Here is an 18,551-nt window from a genome sequence, read left to right on the forward strand (position 1 = left end):
TCTGCTCTTTTTCATTTCTTTCAGTTACAATAATTATTTTCTCAAGCCTTAAATTTACCTCCTTTTAGTTGGAGGTTTGTCTATTCTTATTAAGGTTCCAGGTGTTAAAATTATTAGTGCTTAATTGTAATATCGAACATAAAGACGGTTTTGACTGGGCTTGGGAAAATATGAAAAATCTGTACATATGCATTGCATATCTAACAATCAATGAAATAAAAAGAAACAATTATCTCATCCAGAAACAGAACCATTTACTTAGAGACAAGAGTCAACGGCTTCATTCAAAGATGACATACAGGGATTAACCCGGACACACCAACTTGAATAGATGACAGCTTTGTGACTGGGATGTAATCACTTAACATTGGGGGGGAAATACCACAAACATCACAAGTCATGAACACTATCAATCAAATCCTGTGGTCTTTTTTACGGGGATTAAATAAAGGTCAGTGGAGTTTGTCCTTGTTTTTGCGATTTGATCAGTCATAGCAGTGTCGAAATGCATATTTTGCCAAGACATTGTGGTTGCTGGCTGCGTTCAGTAGGTGGTCGCTCATAACAGAGCATTTATATAATAAAATAGATCCATGCATTAAGATTGTGTTCCGATATGACAGGTGGTCACTCATAGCAGTTTTTACTGTATTGTAGGCTGCATATCGTGAATCATATCAATATGAAGCACAGTTATTTCACACCTTATAGTGACCCAATAATTGACTCTCATTTATGTACACAGTAACTAACATTTACTCACCCTTCAGTTCTTTAATACTGCTGAGTTCTCCATCCAGGTATATGTGTGTCTCAGTGAAAAACACCCATGGTATCACAGAATATCTATTTGTTGGTTTGAAAGGCTCTGGCACGCCTGTGAATAAATGAATTACAAACCATTTGATTCTTGTAATGTAAATATTACTTCAGGTTTTATTCAGATCTTAAGAAATGAATTGTCACTCATGATGAAAGCAATGAATCCATGACATTATAAACATGTGATTTCCTTTTTATGATGGTAATTATGTATAACAAGAAATCCTCAAAGGTATTTATGTCTTCTTTTACTGGCTGAAAAGAATTTCTAGCAATTCATGATGAGACAACTGCTAAGTGCTGAAACCATTACTGATATTCTTGAGCAATACTATTTTCAAATTTGGTACTGTGGTGGTCATTTTGGATGTGCAACTGGTACTATTTTCATTTAGGACTAACCTGACAGCATAGTTACCCTTCTGATGGAAATACCATGTCAAAATCCCTTTCCATTTAGAAGCAGCAGTAACAAGATTTTAAAGATGGCTGTCATAGTGGCCATTTTGGGTGTCAAATTGGCACTATATTTGACATTATATAAACTATTCTGCTGTTAAATGCTATTTAGGATGAAACAGACATTGTAAAAGTCTTCTGGTGAAAATACAATGTCAGTATGTCTTTCCATCTAGGAGCAGTTGCAGTAACAAAATTTTCAAGACGAAAGCCATGGAGAACATACTGAAATGTCAGATAGACATCACAAGTTTTTTTTAAAGAATACCTGATGCTGATTTCACCATTCATTTTGTAGGAACTGTGGTAGAAATATATTTTGAAGATGGCCATTGTATTAGCCATACTGGTTGTCCAAGTGGTGCCATTTTCACTTAGTACCAATGAGACATAAGAAGTCTTCTGGCGGAAAACCCATGTTAATGACCTTAAATTCAGTGATTACATTTTTCAAGATCATGGCAATATTGGATTTTTGATCAGCACTGTGTTCATTTATGACCAACTAGACATAATAACAAAAAGTCACTGAGCAAAAGCCCAATTCGATATAACATGATTTTTAAGATGGCTGATGTGGTGGCCATATTAGATGTCCAAAAAAAAAGCATCATATAGTTCATTTATGACTAACTAGACATGATAAGAAGTCTTCTGTTGAAAATCCCACACTGACAAGATGTTCTCATAAATATTAATTCTGCCTAGTATTATCAAGCATTCTCCTGTAGAATCCAGTGATAACATTATATGTCCTGCTGGTTGTGTGTGTGTGTCTGTCTGTATGTATGTGTGTGTGTATATGTATGTATGTATGTGTGTATGTACGTACGTGTGTATATATATATATATATATATATATATATATATATATATATATATATATATATATATATATAAAAACAGAGACAGAGACACAGAGAAAGAGAGAGAGAGATGCTTTTGCGCATTTCAAGGGCTGATGAAAAAACTCCTTATTATTATTACCTTACTTTGACTTTATATACAGATTAAATTGGGCAAGGTGTAAAATTAGTCCTGGTCTAAGTGTAATTTATTTTGTAATAATATCTGGACAGCTAAGTTTAATTATAAGGTGACTTGGTTAAATGATGATCCAACACTTTGACTGATCTCAAACTGTTAACACTGAACTATCTACCAATAAACATTTTTTGAGATTTTACTATGAGCCAAACATTACTCCCATTTCAACAACAAAAATCTGATTTTATATAAAATGCTATGCTAATTAAAAGTATGGTTTGGGGATTCATCAATCACCTTTACAGACATGAGTTTGGTCTTCCATAAAAAAGCTGAACATTTTTAAGGGGGGTTTGGGGGTCCTCTCCCAACAGGATTTTGAGGGGAAGCACCCCCCCAGTCCAGGGCCAAAAATGCATTTTACACTAATAAAACACTGCTCCTGGATCAACTTATGATGATAAAATAAACCAAAATAATCATCTGAAAAACTAATAAACTTACCAAAAATTTTAAACTCAACTTCAATAATTTCACAATATTTATTGTCACATGAATTTGTTCTCCAATACTATTGATGCTGACGTTATTTCATGTGTATGTCAGTGTTCACATCACAATTAAGTTACAATAATTTGTTAATTTTTGCAGCAAATTTATTATACTTCTCTCTTTCATAACAAATCAGTAAAAAAAACACCCAAGTACATCAACTATATACAAATAATCCCATACATTTACTTGTCTTTTTCTCCAACGGACACAACCTGATATGCCAGTCGAGCTCTTTTTGAGGATTTGGCAAGTATTTCTTTAGCCTTTCTTTTTGTCACCACTGACTTTTTTTAAGCTCAATGTGCAATCGTTTCTTCTCCATCTCAATGACAGCCTTTTTCCTTTCGAGCTTCTACTTGCATTGGCAATATGCAGTGCACGTATTCTGATAGTGGGCTGCATCTGTTCTCTCATGCAAGAAATCTTTCTTCTTAACTGCACTTTTTCCCAATGCCTTCTGAGCTTCAATTTTTCCATATGAAGCTTATTTTGTAGGTGCTGTTCCAAACTCTTCCAATCGCGATTACTGTGATCCAGATCTTTCTTGCAGAAGTCACAAATTGCTAGTCCTCTAGCACTCAGTTTTCTTATAAACTGACCAACTAAATTTCCGTCAACTTTTCATTCCAGGCATTCCCATTTCCATAAGTTTTTAAAACCTTTATCTAAACTTTTCATGTCATGGTCTCTCTTAACAACTCAGGATGCCATGTTTTGCAAGCATGCTTCTTCTTTCCATTGCCATAAGTTTCCATTACATGAAGAGTCATTGGATGAATTTAAACCTTTGACCAATCAGAATACTCTTTACAAGAGATATGTGCTAACTAATATATGGAACAAATAATTTATAAGGGCCATTGCGGAATGGGACCACACAGACCGTTTTGAAAAAACTGGATTGGAGATGATATAAAAATGGACTATATCAAGAAAAATCTGATTCAAGCCAGGAGAAAAGTTGACTTCTGCTTTAAAATGGAGAAAAGTCATGTCTGCCTGTATAAACCTGATGGAGTTTCTGCTGGCTGCTGAGGAAGCAACAAAATTCTTTAAAAAGCTTCTAGTCCACTCCAAAAGTTTCTGGTTATGGTCAAGTGGGTCAAGTTAAAAGCTTGAACACAGTGAACTTGACATGTATTACATCTACAAAAGGAGTGTAGCCATTTGATGACAGTGTGTACACTTGTGATACTAGGAAATACACACTTGTGTATGAGTGTGTTTTGGATTCACAATGTAGCTTTAAAATGTTTCACTCACATTGGTACGATACCTGATTTGTGGCAGTTTATAGATGTCTAGCACTTGGGCACCATGCTGCAGACATGTAGCATCATGTCCCACCTAGTTACATTATCCTGACAAGAGCCCACAAGTCCTAACACTAACCTCTTAATGCTGAGCTCCTAGCGAGTCAACTGTTAGTAATACATTCTTGTGATAAAAAGGGAGTGTACTCTTTGTGATGAAAGGGTGTGTTCTCTTGTGATGAAAGGGAGTTTACACTTATGAATAATGGGTAACTTTCTTTAATTGGCAACTTGCTAGACACTTGTCTTGAACTACTAATGACTAAACAAGCCCCAGTTATCCAGTAAGAAAACAAAAACAGGCTCATCTGACAAGACAAAATTCCAATGGAAAAAAAAAACATCTTTCCTTCCAAAGGTGCTATGGTGGTGGTGGTGATAGTAATAGTGGTGTAAATGTAGTTTCTAAGAAATATTTTCATCTTCCATCTTTACCTATGGGCCATGTGAGACTGTCTCTGCCCTCAGGACCATACTGACTCAGGTCTATGATTTCCTCTTTGGCTTTGTCAATCTGCTGCCTTGACAAGTTCAGTTCCAAGAGACAGAAGTATCTGTAAAATACAAAAAAGCAAACTGTGAATGTTGTTATTACCTATATGTAAAAATTACATTACTAAATTGTTGGGAATTATGATACATTGAGGCCTACAAGCCCTGTGGTTCAAGATATCTCCCAATAAGTAATATTCAGTTCAAAGAAGTATGAGTACAATAGACAATATCCTGCCTGAGTTTTTGAAGCATTCTGATGTGAAGGCAGAAGAATGGCTCACTGCTTTTTACACCCGGGTTGTTAGAGAAAAGTGCATGGCAACTTTGTGGTGGCAGGCAAAGATTATTGCAAAGCCTGGCAAAGATCCCCACAATACAGTGAGTTATTTGGTGATCTCCTTGCCTTCAGTCTGTTTTAAGGGACTGGAGTGCTTGATTCTCCAAAGAATTGGTCCAGACTTGGAGACACGGTCTGGAATGCAGGGTTGCTTTTGAAAATTTCCAGAGTTTCACCGAGCTGGATAGATGAGATTACTGAACTGTTCCTTCATGACAGGCACTTCAGAGTGTACATCAGAAAGAGCTGCAGCTCATGGAGGCATCAGACTAGACAGACTCCCACAACGGTCTGTTCTTTTGTCAAGTTTGTTGTCTGTATCAATGACTTACCTGTAACACAGTCCCACATGTTCATGTATGCAGATGACATTGCTCTTGGGACCCAAAGTCGCTCATTGACTGAGCTTGATGAGGTACTGAACAAGGACCTGGAGGATATGATGAACTTCTTCAAGAAATGGCATATACAGTCAAGTGCAACAAAGATAGTCTCCAGCATCTTCCACCTTAATAATGCAAATGTGAACCATGAATTTTGCATCATCCTCAAAAACATAACCAGACACATACATACCTTGGTGTGACTCTGGACAGATCACTGACATTCTACAACCACCTGAAGAAAACTGCAGCAAAACTTAGCACTCAAAACAAAGTACTCGCAAACTGGCTGGCTCAACCTGAATCACTAGAGCTCAGACACTCAAGACATCAGCACTGGCCCTCTGTTATTCAACAGCCAAATATCCTGTCTGGGTTCCATCATCCCACGCCAAGTTAAATGATGTCCAGATGAACACAACAATACACATAATCTCTGGAACACCATATCCTACTCCTTTACCATGGTACTCAGAAACATTCCTCCTCCACATCTGCATTACCTGGAAGCAACCAAAAAGTGTTGGTTATTGTCTATGCCAGTGAGAAACTTCCACTGTACATGGACTTCACCTCACATCCAGCAGTCCGCTTGACTTCCGGGTTAGGTTCATTACCGGAGGATATTACAGCTATTTCGGAATGGAGTGTCAAGTGGTCTTCAACAGATGTTGTAAACCATTCTCTCTTAGCTGAGCCATCTGTCTGCCCTCCTGGCTTCAACCTTCCATGTCATATGTGGACCATGATGAACTGTGTTTGGATAGGATTGGGTCGTTGTGCAGCCAACCTTGTCCAATGGGCATAGGGCCACTGACTCTTCCTGTAGCTGTGGAGCTCTTCAGACCATATCACACATTGTGAACAACTGTCCACTGACAAAGTCCCCCCCTGGACTGCAGGCTCTGCAACTTGCTGATGATGATGCTGTTAAATGGCTGGGCATGCACTGCACACAATAATAAATAATGGGTCAAATCCAACTTTTTGGAAAAAAATTGAATATTTTTTTAATGCCACTGTTTTAGTTAATTACTGGCAAATGTTAATGTGCTAAGTACATGTATTCCTTCCTAAGATCAAGAATACTCCTATGGTTTTCAGGACAGCAGGTGTTCTTGAATTTTAGGTCATTTCTCTAGTTCACTAATATATTCTTGTATATTGAGTCATTAGTTTCATGCCTGTTGGCCCTCCCAATTAAATATTTGCCTGGGTACTGGCATCCCATTCAAAGTTACACTGTCTATTATATCAATAATGTAGTTAATAAATTGTAGGCTTCAGTGTTAACACTTCCTATTTTTTTCAACAAGTTCTCTAATGTCAGCACAATGACTTTTACAAGGTGTCAGTTATAGTGCTTATTCGTAATCATCCCATTTTATGTACAGTATATACATGACAAACTGTGCAATAATTAACATACAAATATCAAATTCACCTACTATTTGATACTGACCATTTGATTGGTGGGGAAGCAGATGTACTCAGAATACATACAGTGTGATCGAGATTTATGTGAGGGTTACGTTTTAGAAGTGCACGCATAATTTGAGATTCACGTAAATTGAGATAAATTTCTCCTTATAAAGTCAGTATGTCTAGTTAGGGGATGCTTCTGCAAAGTAGATTAAAATAAAATTATTATAAATGTTTTCATAAAAAGCATAGGGAAACAAACTTAAAACATAGGAAACATAAAGCAAAAACATGAAAATATATGAATTTTAATCAAAAGAACATATGTATGTGTAATTAAAAAATGAAAGCTGCATTGAACAGTAGTGCTCATCAAGCCATGTTGCCAACATCCTTTAAATCCTGTCCATTATATTTGGGCGGATATAGCAACTTTTATGGTTCGAAAGGGAGGTTCCAGCTTTCACACTTGCTTTTATTTTTTCCGCACTGTCACATACTGTTCTACATGTACTTTCATGAAGGTTCAAAGCATGCTTTATCATAGCAGTACTCTGACCAGCTTCATACCTTTTCACTACTTCAAGTTTAACCTCTAAAGAAATGGCCTTCCTTGGTCTCTTTTTGGACTATCACTTGCCTGTCTTTTAGATGCCATCACTAATAACGCTCCAAAATTGTAACAAACAATTTGCACATGTACATACGTAGGCAGCACTGAGGCCACAATAAACAGAATGGTGGGGGCATAAGAGCTGGGCACTGTGGGCAATGTTTGCCTGCAACGGTGGCACAATCTGTATGTATGAGAGAGTGATCTCAATAGTAGCGATCTTTTTCACATTTTTCCCCATCTCGCATTATTTTGAATTCACGTGAATTAAGATCGCATAAATCGCGATCACATTGTTCAGACTTTCACATTTGTTTTTATTATAACCCAGTTCTCAGCCATTTGACTCCATCAGCCACAACCCATTGATCTCAACATTAATATCAGCTGAGTAGGTCATATCAGTCCATGTGTCAACATCTGGGTTGAAATCAAAACAAACATGTCGTAATGTATTTTATTATTTTCTGCAGACCTTTAACATCAACTGATCACAAGAACTTGATTTCATTTGCAAATAATCCATGATTAATTTATGCAGAAAGCATTTACAGTTCTCAAACAAGCAAAAACTTTATGAACTTTTGATACTTCATTTGATAGGAAATATGCACATTACTCATCAGTAAATAGGTTGCGAGTCCTGGGAGGGCTGAATTTGTAGGACAGTAATAGTTCTCCTAAGCATTATGATCAGGTAACATATCTGAAGAAACTGTTGACACCAAGGAAGGTAGTCTGTTGCACATGTGCAACTAAAGTATTCACATAATTTGGTGCCATTACCTATACCAAGGAGAGATCACTCTAACTGTGACCTAGGTGGGCAGGAAACATCTTAAGCTAAAACATTTAGCCTGCGAGGGCTAGATTTGTGAGGTAGTAGTAATTAGAAGGTATTATGATCAGGTGAAGACAAAATCAAGAGCTCATTTAATCTTCATATTAAGTTCAACTGTGACCCATAAAGGAGGGGCCCCAAGTGGCCGAGTGGTCTAAAGTGCTCTCTGTTACGGATCACTGCCATCTCACCTCTGTCTGCGTTGGTTCGAGTCTAGGATTCAGACAATGTGGGTATGTGAGTAAGCTTGCAAGTAGTATATCGTGGGTCGGTGATTCTTCCCGGGGTTTTCCCTGAGTTCTTCCTCCACCATTAATACTGGCCGCCATGCATAGCTAATCGTAAGCTGAAAAATGGCGTTAAACCCCACAACAACAACAATGACCCATAAAGGAATGAGATATAATCACTTGTCATCTAGTTCACTAACTGTAGAGATGAATCAGAAATTTGGTACATTTATTCAGACAATGACTTGGCATAAATTGTACCCGTTTATAGGAATCTTTGCAATAACTGTCTGTCAGTGTAGATTGCTTAAATGACTACTATATCTGAATGGCTGATGTTGTTACAGTAAAAAATGATTACATAAGAATGTGTTGAAGTGTATTTTCAGATGTCCCTACAAATATTTTTAGAACTTGTACTAAAGAAGGAGGACAAAATGCAGTGTGTACCTGTGAAGTTTATATTGGGATATATCATCTGGTAGTGGATAGAGAGACAACGAGTTGTTGAAGTCAGGATCTTCTCTCAGCCTGATGATATCATCATCATATTCAAAGTCATCAAGCCTGTAGTGATGGAATATCTGATCCTAAAGAAAAGAGATCTTCCATTAGTATAAAGGGGAAACTTCCATTTCTATAAATGGGATACTTCCATTATTATAAAGGTATACCTCCATTAGTATAAAGGTACACTTCCATTAGTATAAAGGTATACTTCTATTAGCATAAAATGGGTACTTCCATTAGTATAATGAGGATATAAAGGTATACTTCCATTTGTATAAATGGAATACTTCCATTATTAGAAAGGTATACCTCCATTAGTATAAAGGTATGTTTCCATTAGTATAAAGGGGATACTTCCATTAGTATAAAGGGGATACTTCCATTAGTATAAAGGTATACTTCTATTAGCACAAAATGGGTACTTCCATTAGTATAAAGGAGATACTTCCATTAGTATAATGAGGATATTTCCATTAGTATAAAAGGTACACTTCCATCAGCATAAAGGGGATATTTCAATTAGTATAAAGGGAATACTTTCATTAGTATAAAGGTGATACTTCAAGCAGTATAAAATGTATGCTTCTGTTTGCATAAAGGGAATATTTCCATTAGTATCAATAGTATACTTCCATTAGTAAAAAGGAGATACTTGCATTTGTATAAAAAGATACTTCCATTAGTATAATGGTGATAATTCTGTACGTATAAAAGGGAAACTCTATTAGTATAATGGGGATATTTTTATTAGTATAAAAAGGTAGACTTCCATCATTATAAATACTTTCATTGGTATAAAGGGGATACCTCCATTAGTATAAAAGGATTCATCCATTAGTATGATGGGGATATTTCCATTAGTATAAAAGGTATAGTTCCATCAGTATAAAGGGGATACTTTTATTAGTATAAAGGGGATACCCCCATTAATAAAAAAGGGATACTTCCATTAGTATAAAGGTGATATACACCTGTCATTATAAATTGACCATTGACTATATTACTATCTACTGTTCCTGCTGTGGTATCTCTATGTACTTTTACAACACTAACATTTTTTTATTGCTGGTATATTGCTGTGCTGACCTAACTTTGTACTGTTTATTTTGAAGTGGCCACTTCAAATAATGATGAGAATCTTGGGGGGATTAAGTGTATTTATATGTGGCATTTGAAGCCTGTCTATACAGGAGTCATAGGCCAGAACAAATCTTTCCTATATAAACTGGTGTTACATGGATTATCTGCTAGGTCAGAGGACTTAATCAGCACATTTATAATGCATGACAAAGTAACATGTCCTTTATATGTAAAAGAAATGGAGATTTCCAATAAAGTGCCATAACAACAAAGAGATTTCCATTTAGGTTTACCTAACATATCCTCCACGAATCAGTGTCTGTTTAAATCATCTGTCATTGCATGTAGCTGTTAGCTTCTCCGTTATATTTTTTCCCTGCTGGATAAAAACATTTTGGGTTCTGCAGTGGGTAAAAATTGGCCATATTCTGACCATCTTCCGATTGTTACTCAATTAAATGATTTACATGTATGGATTAGCAACATTAATATTATATGAAAAAATAATGATCAGGCCTGATGACAGAGATCTTAAGCAACTAAAATAGACTATGAATGTCCAGTAGAAACTATAAATAATCGAAAGAAAATAAATTATATCTGATCAATTCAAACAGGCTAATTCTAAACACCAAGTGTGTAATTATGTGCCAAACAAATAAGTAACACCGAAATCTCTACAATACATATTAATCAATCACATTTGATGTATTTTATAATGTTCTGTAAAGTTATGTAAGTTTTGAACCCATGATCCCCCACATCTGAGGTGGACACTCTAACCACTTAGGCCACCAGAGTGGTAAGTATTCAACTGCTTATCAAATGCAGTCAATCCTGTCAATAGTGAACACCTATGGGAAATAACAAAACTTACCTTTTTATACTGGTTCACCTTTTAAAATTAGTTTTTCAACAAATACAATATCATCATCATTATCATTATTATTAAAACAAAGCACTGACTCGGGTTGACTAGATCTTGCAAGTTTTACCTCACTGCTGTTCATGCTTAAAAATAATATCCTGATCAGTCAATCACTCAAGATCAATAAACAGTCAGCTGATGTGAAAAGTCTGGAAATAAAAACTAGCTATCTAAATTTATTCCTTGTGACCCCTGAACCAAAACATTTCCTGTTTTACAAATAAGTTTTAAATACATGTACTGAACAACCCCTGACCATAATGGAAAGGGATGTAACTCATATCTCTTCTCAAAGATGAACATTTTACCTCAGAGATTTAATTCACATGCAAATAGATGAAGATATTGAACCATAACTATCACACTGGCACAAAAGTCAATTTCAATTTCTGCTGTGACAAACCAACTTTTCCCAGCATTCAGCAAACAAATTGTTTTGACCATTTACCCTAATGATAAAATCTGCCTTACTTTCATATGACATATTTACACTTTTGAGTACAAGCATGATTAGAAATGGTTGCAAATTGATTCACATGATATTCCTTTATCAAAATGATGCATTCTCCAAATTAGGACAGGTCTGACTTTATACTAGCCCAGGGGTTACAACCTGTCATGAGATATAACAAAAGTGGTGCGGCCCTTGGGAAATCAAAAATGCCCTCATGCGGCCCTCAGGGTGGTTTGAGTTTGAGACCCCTGTACCAGCTTATAAGTCAAGTCCAACTGCATACTGCATAATCCACTGGCAGATCAAGATCTATGCAATTTGTTAAGAATAATCAGTAAAACAAATAACATAGACTCTCATCTGTCAGTGCATTATTTGACAGCAGATCAGGGTATAAGTTGTCTACAGTCGGCCTTGACCCAGGTACTATTATAGGGGTATATCCAACTGCAACCGAAATCTTGCAACAAAATTTGTGTCTTTCAAGAATTTTTTCACATATGATCAGGAATGACAACTTTATTAAAATTCATACATATCATATTTATTGATGGTTTGTCAATAAAAGTGACTGATAGCTCTTACTAGACCTGTCATAGTCCATTTTTACTAACTTGGATTCAACCTTTCCTGATGACATCATGGAAGTGATGACATTCTGGCTTCACATACACTAGAAATTTATATGTGCTAGGCAGGCTTGAGTTAAATTACAATGTAACTGAGTAAGCAATTACAACAAATACACTGTACTTGCAATTGTAATTGAAAGTCTAGAGTTTCATAATTGCTCAATTACAAGTCTATTGCAAAAGCAAATATAAATGTGTTTCTAATTCCCAAAAAATTACAAAAACAGAAAACATACATAGTTATCTGAATTGCCATGTATAATGCTGATGATACAGAAATTAATATAGAATAAGCAATAAAGCAAAGTTGGTAAGAAAACTGTATATGAATGATTTTACTTAGTCTACTGTGGGATTCAGACTTGGTTTCAATTACAAAGTAATTGAGTAATTAATTACAATTTACACTATGTTTGAAATTGTAATTGTAAGTGAACATCACCAATATGGTGAAACTAATTGTATATGTTACTGAACAATAATAACTTTTAGTAATTGAAATTGTAATTATAACTGACATCTGCAAGCATGTCATAATTGTAACTAATTGATAAAAGTAACTGAACCCATGCCTAGTGCTAGGATTTATCTGCACGTCACTTAGAGATTCATATACACAGAGACAATTACCCTACTGCATAGAATTACCCCATCTGGCTGGAACTACACACTGGGTGGAATTATAATAGTGGCTGGAATTACCCTGCTGGCTAGAATCAATCCAATGGTGGGAATTACCCTATTGGCTAGAAATAGTCCATTCTTAGGAATTACTCCACTGGTTGGACTTACCCCAGCTGACTCTAGTTGTCAACATTTAAGATGACAAAGGGGAGGAAGAAAAGATGAATTGCTCCACACATGCTGATCCAATAATGCAGCAATAATAGTACCCAAAAGACACAATCTTATTATCAGAAATAGGCAAATTGGGATTAGTTAAGCACAGGCATATGGGAAAATTGATTAAATACACACAAGATCCAGATAATGTTAAAATTAAATAAATCTAATGTAATCTACTGGCTAGACAGCAAAAGGAAACATTTTCTCATGCTAGCTGAATCTAGGTTAACAAAATAAAAAAGAAAACACATCTGCACTAGGAGCACCACAGGCAGAATTACATGTATTAGACGATCAACCAAAGAATACATATACAATATAAACAGGCAGGTATATATAATCTTTACAATACAATTGATGTTATTTTACAAATTAATTATATTTACCTGCATCAAAAAAGATATTCATCAGCAATATACAACAGCGAAAAATGTTGATCTTTTTACTTAAAAAGGATACAGAAACTTTTTAGAGTTGAATAATTAGGGGGTAAATTCCTCCATCCAAATATGTGAACTAGAGTATATGAAGATCAATACAGTGATTTCATAAAGAAATAAAGGTAGGGCTTGATGTGCAAATTTCACGTAAGAACTTTTTGGTGTGATACTCCAAAAATTAAACTGAAGTGCAACTTTTAGAACAGACCCTGTGTATATGCAAATATAAACTATATTATAAAAATTTAATATAGAAATATACCACTAACATAAAACTATAACATATTTATCTAAAGATACACTTGTCACTTGACAAATTGTGCAAAATGAAGTCCAAAAACATAGACTAAGCTCAAGTTACCGAGGGACCTCTGAAAAATTACAAAATGAAAAATTACAAAACGGGATGGATATTGATAGTAAAAAGTAGGGGTGGGGGCAGGTTTAGTGCTTCCCACTCAATAATCACATTGGGAATAACTGTTTGAAACAAGAAATACAAGCTTGGATGAACATCTATGAAACAGAAAGTGTAGGGCTTTAATTTTCATTGTTTTGCAAACCAGCAAAAGGTCACACATATAACAGTACTGGAAGGAGAATCAGCTTATCTCTTTGATGGCTTCAGGCTTTGTTTTGCTGAAAATATCCTCTTAGTTAAGCTGATCAGCAATCCAATATATTTCAGTAAACTGGGGGAGCTCCATCCCTATCTGTAAGTTGTATTTTTAATATACAAAGGTGGCAGAATTATGTTGCATCATATATACTCGCTTGAAGTCAAGTCAGACTGCAAACAAAGATCCTATTCTTCCATAGCATAATACTTCTGCAGATCAGGGTCTATGCTGTTTGTTCTACTGATTACTCCTAACAAACTGCACCAACCTAGGTCTGCTGTTGCATTATGTGATGGCAGATCTGGGTCTGTGCAGTTTGCAGTTGGACTCAACTTTATAAGTGAGTCTATACTGTAAGTATCTATCACTTCACTACCTGAATAAGTCAAAGAGATAAGCCTACCTTCTGTTACTACTTTGTTGTCACTGAAAACACTGGTCAAAGTCAGCAGGGCTATGGGAATACAATTTTATGAAAAGAATAGTTTTTGACAGACTTGATTTTGAGACATAACTTTCAAGATTTAAAGCACATTTTAAAATTTGCTGAGACATGAATTCATACTGACAGTCTCATTTTTTCCAGTACAGGGACAAATTGTATCACTAAAAACTGGCATATACCAATGTAAAAGATTCTCTGAAAGTGGCATTTATTTTGCGAAACAACATGGAAACTCAATTTTTAATTTTTTGTTTCCTTTAGTAAAATGCTGATGCTGCGACTTCTTTGCAAGCTACAGCAAAATTTAACACATCCTTATCAAACCTCGGAGTGAAAATTCAAGAATTTTAAGTTCATTATTAAGAACTGGCTTCTCTATAATGAGACCACTCTGGTGGCCTAAGTGGTTAGAATGTCTGCCTAAGATGAAGACGGTCATGGGTTTGAACACCAGTCAAGTTATACCAAAGACTTATACAAATCGTACTAACAGCTGCCTTGCTTGGTGCAAAGCATTAAGAGGTTAGTATTAGGACTGGTCGGCCTGGTGTCAGGATAATGTGACTGGGTGGGACATCATACTATATGTCTGGCATGATGCCCCAGAGCCAGACATCCCTATAAACTTCCACACTGCAGAAATTTTAGCAATATGACTAAGATTGTTAAAGCTGCAATAAAAATCACAAACACACACATAATGAGCCTTATCTGTGAAACTAAGCTTTTCATGCACCTAGTATACCATTCACTTGGTTCCTGTTTTAGTATTGATTACATTTGCAAATAAGTATGATAAACCAGTGACTAATGTTAGATACTTTAATCATGTTACTAGTACTGGTACTTAGTGTTTTCAGTGTTCAATTAGTCAACTGATGAGAGCTGACTTTATACATGATTACTGTGACCTCTAACTCTTATGCAGTTAAGATCTGCATACCATTAAACTTTCTACCTCCCTGACTAGATTTCATAGAAAAGACTAATTAATGTAATACATGCAGGTCACCTTTTATAGGGCTTGTGTTTTGCAATATGCAGGAGCTGTGAACAGCTCTCCTAGAAGTACTGGGTGGGGGGAGGAGTTATTCACTCTCCTCAAATATTTATGACATCATTGTTTAATGGCACATGACATCGTCGTATATCCAAACAGTAGAACCTGTAAACATATCAGTATTTGTGAAAGGCAACTGCCATGAAATCTGGGACAAAAACTGAGAAGTTTGCTAAGAAAACATCTTTGTTTTAAATATTATGATTAGGGACAGTGATGGTTTGCTCTCCTGGAAGCAATTTATGGAGCGTGACAGTCACACTACTCAAAACACAAGCCCTACTTTTAATTGATGGTAACAAAATGGCCAGTACTTCTGCAAGTTGGAGATCAAATTAGAGTAGGTACTTAATTTGCTTCTCATGGAAACACTCTGCTGTAATAGTCGACTGACACTTTTTACAATTCAAAACCAGAGGGCACATTGCATTTATGATTACACTCAAACCAAATTAACAAGATACAACTTGAACATGAATTTCACTTGACAAGATACAACTTGAACATGAATTTCACTTGACAAGATATAACTTGAACATGAATTTCACTTGACAAGATACAACTTGAACATGAATTTCACTTGACAAGATATAACTTGAACATGAATTTCACTTGACAAGATACAACTTGAACATGAATTTCACTTGACAAGATACAACTTGAACATGAATTTCACTTGACAAGATACAACTTGAACATGAATTTCACTTGACAAGATACAACTTGAACATGAATTTCACTTGACGAGATACAACTTGAACATGAATTTCACTTGACACGATACAACTTGAACATGAATTTCACTTGACAAGATACAACTTGAACATGAATTTCACTTGACAAGATACAACTTGAACATGAATTTCACTTGACAAGATACAACTTGAACATGAATTTCACTTGACAAGATACAACTTGAACATGAATTTCACTTGACAAGACATATTTAATTGGTATTACAAGACTTATTTAATTGGTACCAGTATTTACAAGACATAATTTATTGTCATTTACAAGACATATTTAATTGGTATTTACTTCTTTAAAGTATTTCCACAAGATAGTAAAGACATATTTAATTGGTATTACAAGACATTTAATTGGTATTTACAAGACATAATTCATTGTCATTTACAATACATATTTAATTGGCATTTACAAGACATATTTAATTGGTATTACAAGACATATTTAATTGGTATTTACAAGACATAATTCATTGTCATTTACAATACATATTTAATTGGCATTTACAAGACATATTTAATTGGTATTTACAAGACATAACTCATTGTCATTTACAAGACATATTTAATTGGTATTACAAGACATATTTAATTGGTATTTACAAGACATAATTCATTGTCATTTACAATACATATTTAATTGGCATTTACAAGACATATTTAATTGGTATTTACAAGACATAATTCATTGTCATTTACAAGACATATTTAATTGGTATTACAAGACATATTTAATTGGTATTTACTTCTTAAAGTATTTCCACAAGATAGTATTGCTGACATTATTTGATCCATAATTCATCATACTGTATGTACTCGCTTATAAGACAAGTCTAAATGCCAGCTGCACAGACCAAGATCTGCTGCCATATATATATATATATAAGACAGATCTGGTTCTGTGCAGTTTGTTAGGAGTAATTATTAGAACAAACAAACAGACCCTGATCTGCAGGTGTATTATGCAACAGCAAATCTGGATCTTTGTTATTTGCAGTATGACTCAATTTCTAAACGAAATACATATGGTATAATGTTATTAACAGTCTATTGAACATGTATTTTGAAAAGAAAATTTTACAAAATGTACAACTTTTATTACAAGTTACAAATGTGATACTTCTGAATCAACTTTCATGTGTACTAACAACTGTCTCTGACAATAAAAGAGGCAATATTTCATGACCAATTTTGATCATAACAGTCTTCATTTCAACAAACAGGGTCCAAATCTTTTAGTAATTTTTAGAACACCCCACCCCCATGGGATCAATGTCTGCCCCCCCCCCCCCGCCCCCCGCATTAAAATTGGGTCTGCAAGTTATCCAGGCACAAGTTATCAAGAGAGAGGTATATAGTTTTGAATAGTATATACTCGCTTATAAGTAGACTCCAACTGCAAACAACATTGATCCTGATCTGTCACTGCACAATGCACAAGCAAATTGGATCTATGTTCTTTCATTTTTTACTGATTAGTCCTAAATAACTTCAAAAAACCTGATCTGCTGGTGTATTATGTGATGGCAGAAGTAGGTCTGCAGATGCAGACAGACTCAATTTACAAGTGTAATTGTTAGCTGAAGGGTTTAACTGCATGTTAGCAAGATACCAGCTAAATGATGCCAATGAAAGATAAAGCTCCAAAGCTGCAAATGCAGGAAGTTGCAGAAAAACATAGAGAACGATGTAAAGCCATAAAAAAAACCCTTTAAACATTTAGTACAAAACAATAAAAGTCAAAAGTAAAAGAAGTTAACATTTTCTAGAATGGATATAAAATAAAAGATAAAGGAAAAACATTTAAAATTCTTGAAATAAGTAGCTGATAACAAGCACAAATGTAATAACAAGCCCCCTCCTAATCTTCTACAAATTATCAGTATATACTTTAATTTAAAAATGTCTGGATTCCCATTTAAACAGAGATGTTGATCCCTAACAGCTGCTGAGTATGTATTTGGTAAATCCAATCAAATCTTTCCAATTAATATTTATACTAGAGAGCGTTGTATCATAGATTACTATTATCTGACAAGAATACAGATACTATTGTGTTAAAGTGTGTAGACACTCAGCTAGTAACAAACGATTGGATTGTTAGCATTTTGAAAGTGGAATGTCTATGTGGCAATACCAGCTGAACCAGACAAAATACAGTGATTAGTTGAACAAATGTACCAAACACATCAATTCCCTCTAATGAGTTACAATAGTAACAAAACTAGTCAGGAGGTGACTAGATCACCCTAGCAGATCGGAAGGTAGCCACTACATCCTTTCAGTCATCACCTTCTATCATTATATACTTTGATAACAACCCCTCACTGTAA

At 35.1% G+C, this 18,551-nt stretch overlaps 1 protein-coding gene across 2 annotated transcripts in view; it reads right to left on the reverse strand.

The window, feature by feature from the left end:
* Nucleotides 1–18,551, reverse strand: part of LOC149776555 (chondroitin-polymerizing factor, non-catalytic subunit-like) — a 44,533-nt gene that overhangs the window by 10,399 nt on the left and 15,583 nt on the right. For both annotated transcript variants that reach the window (XR_016416063.1, XM_089941013.1), the window contains exons 3-5: nucleotides 8,908–9,047; nucleotides 4,572–4,690; nucleotides 764–877 (exon numbers count right to left, since the gene is read on the reverse strand). Coding sequence is in view for 1 of the 2 variants with exons in the window: in XM_089941013.1 (XP_089797139.1) it covers nucleotides 764–877; nucleotides 4,572–4,690; nucleotides 8,908–9,047 (373 nt within the window). In the remaining variant the exon portion in view is untranslated. The remainder of the gene's footprint in view (nucleotides 1–763; nucleotides 878–4,571; nucleotides 4,691–8,907; nucleotides 9,048–18,551) is intronic.

This window comes from Sinohyriopsis cumingii, chromosome 18, assembly GCF_028554795.1.
Source record: "Sinohyriopsis cumingii isolate HCF-2022 chromosome 18, ASM2855479v2, whole genome shotgun sequence".
NCBI classification, from domain to species: domain Eukaryota; kingdom Metazoa; phylum Mollusca; class Bivalvia; order Unionida; family Unionidae; genus Sinohyriopsis; species Sinohyriopsis cumingii.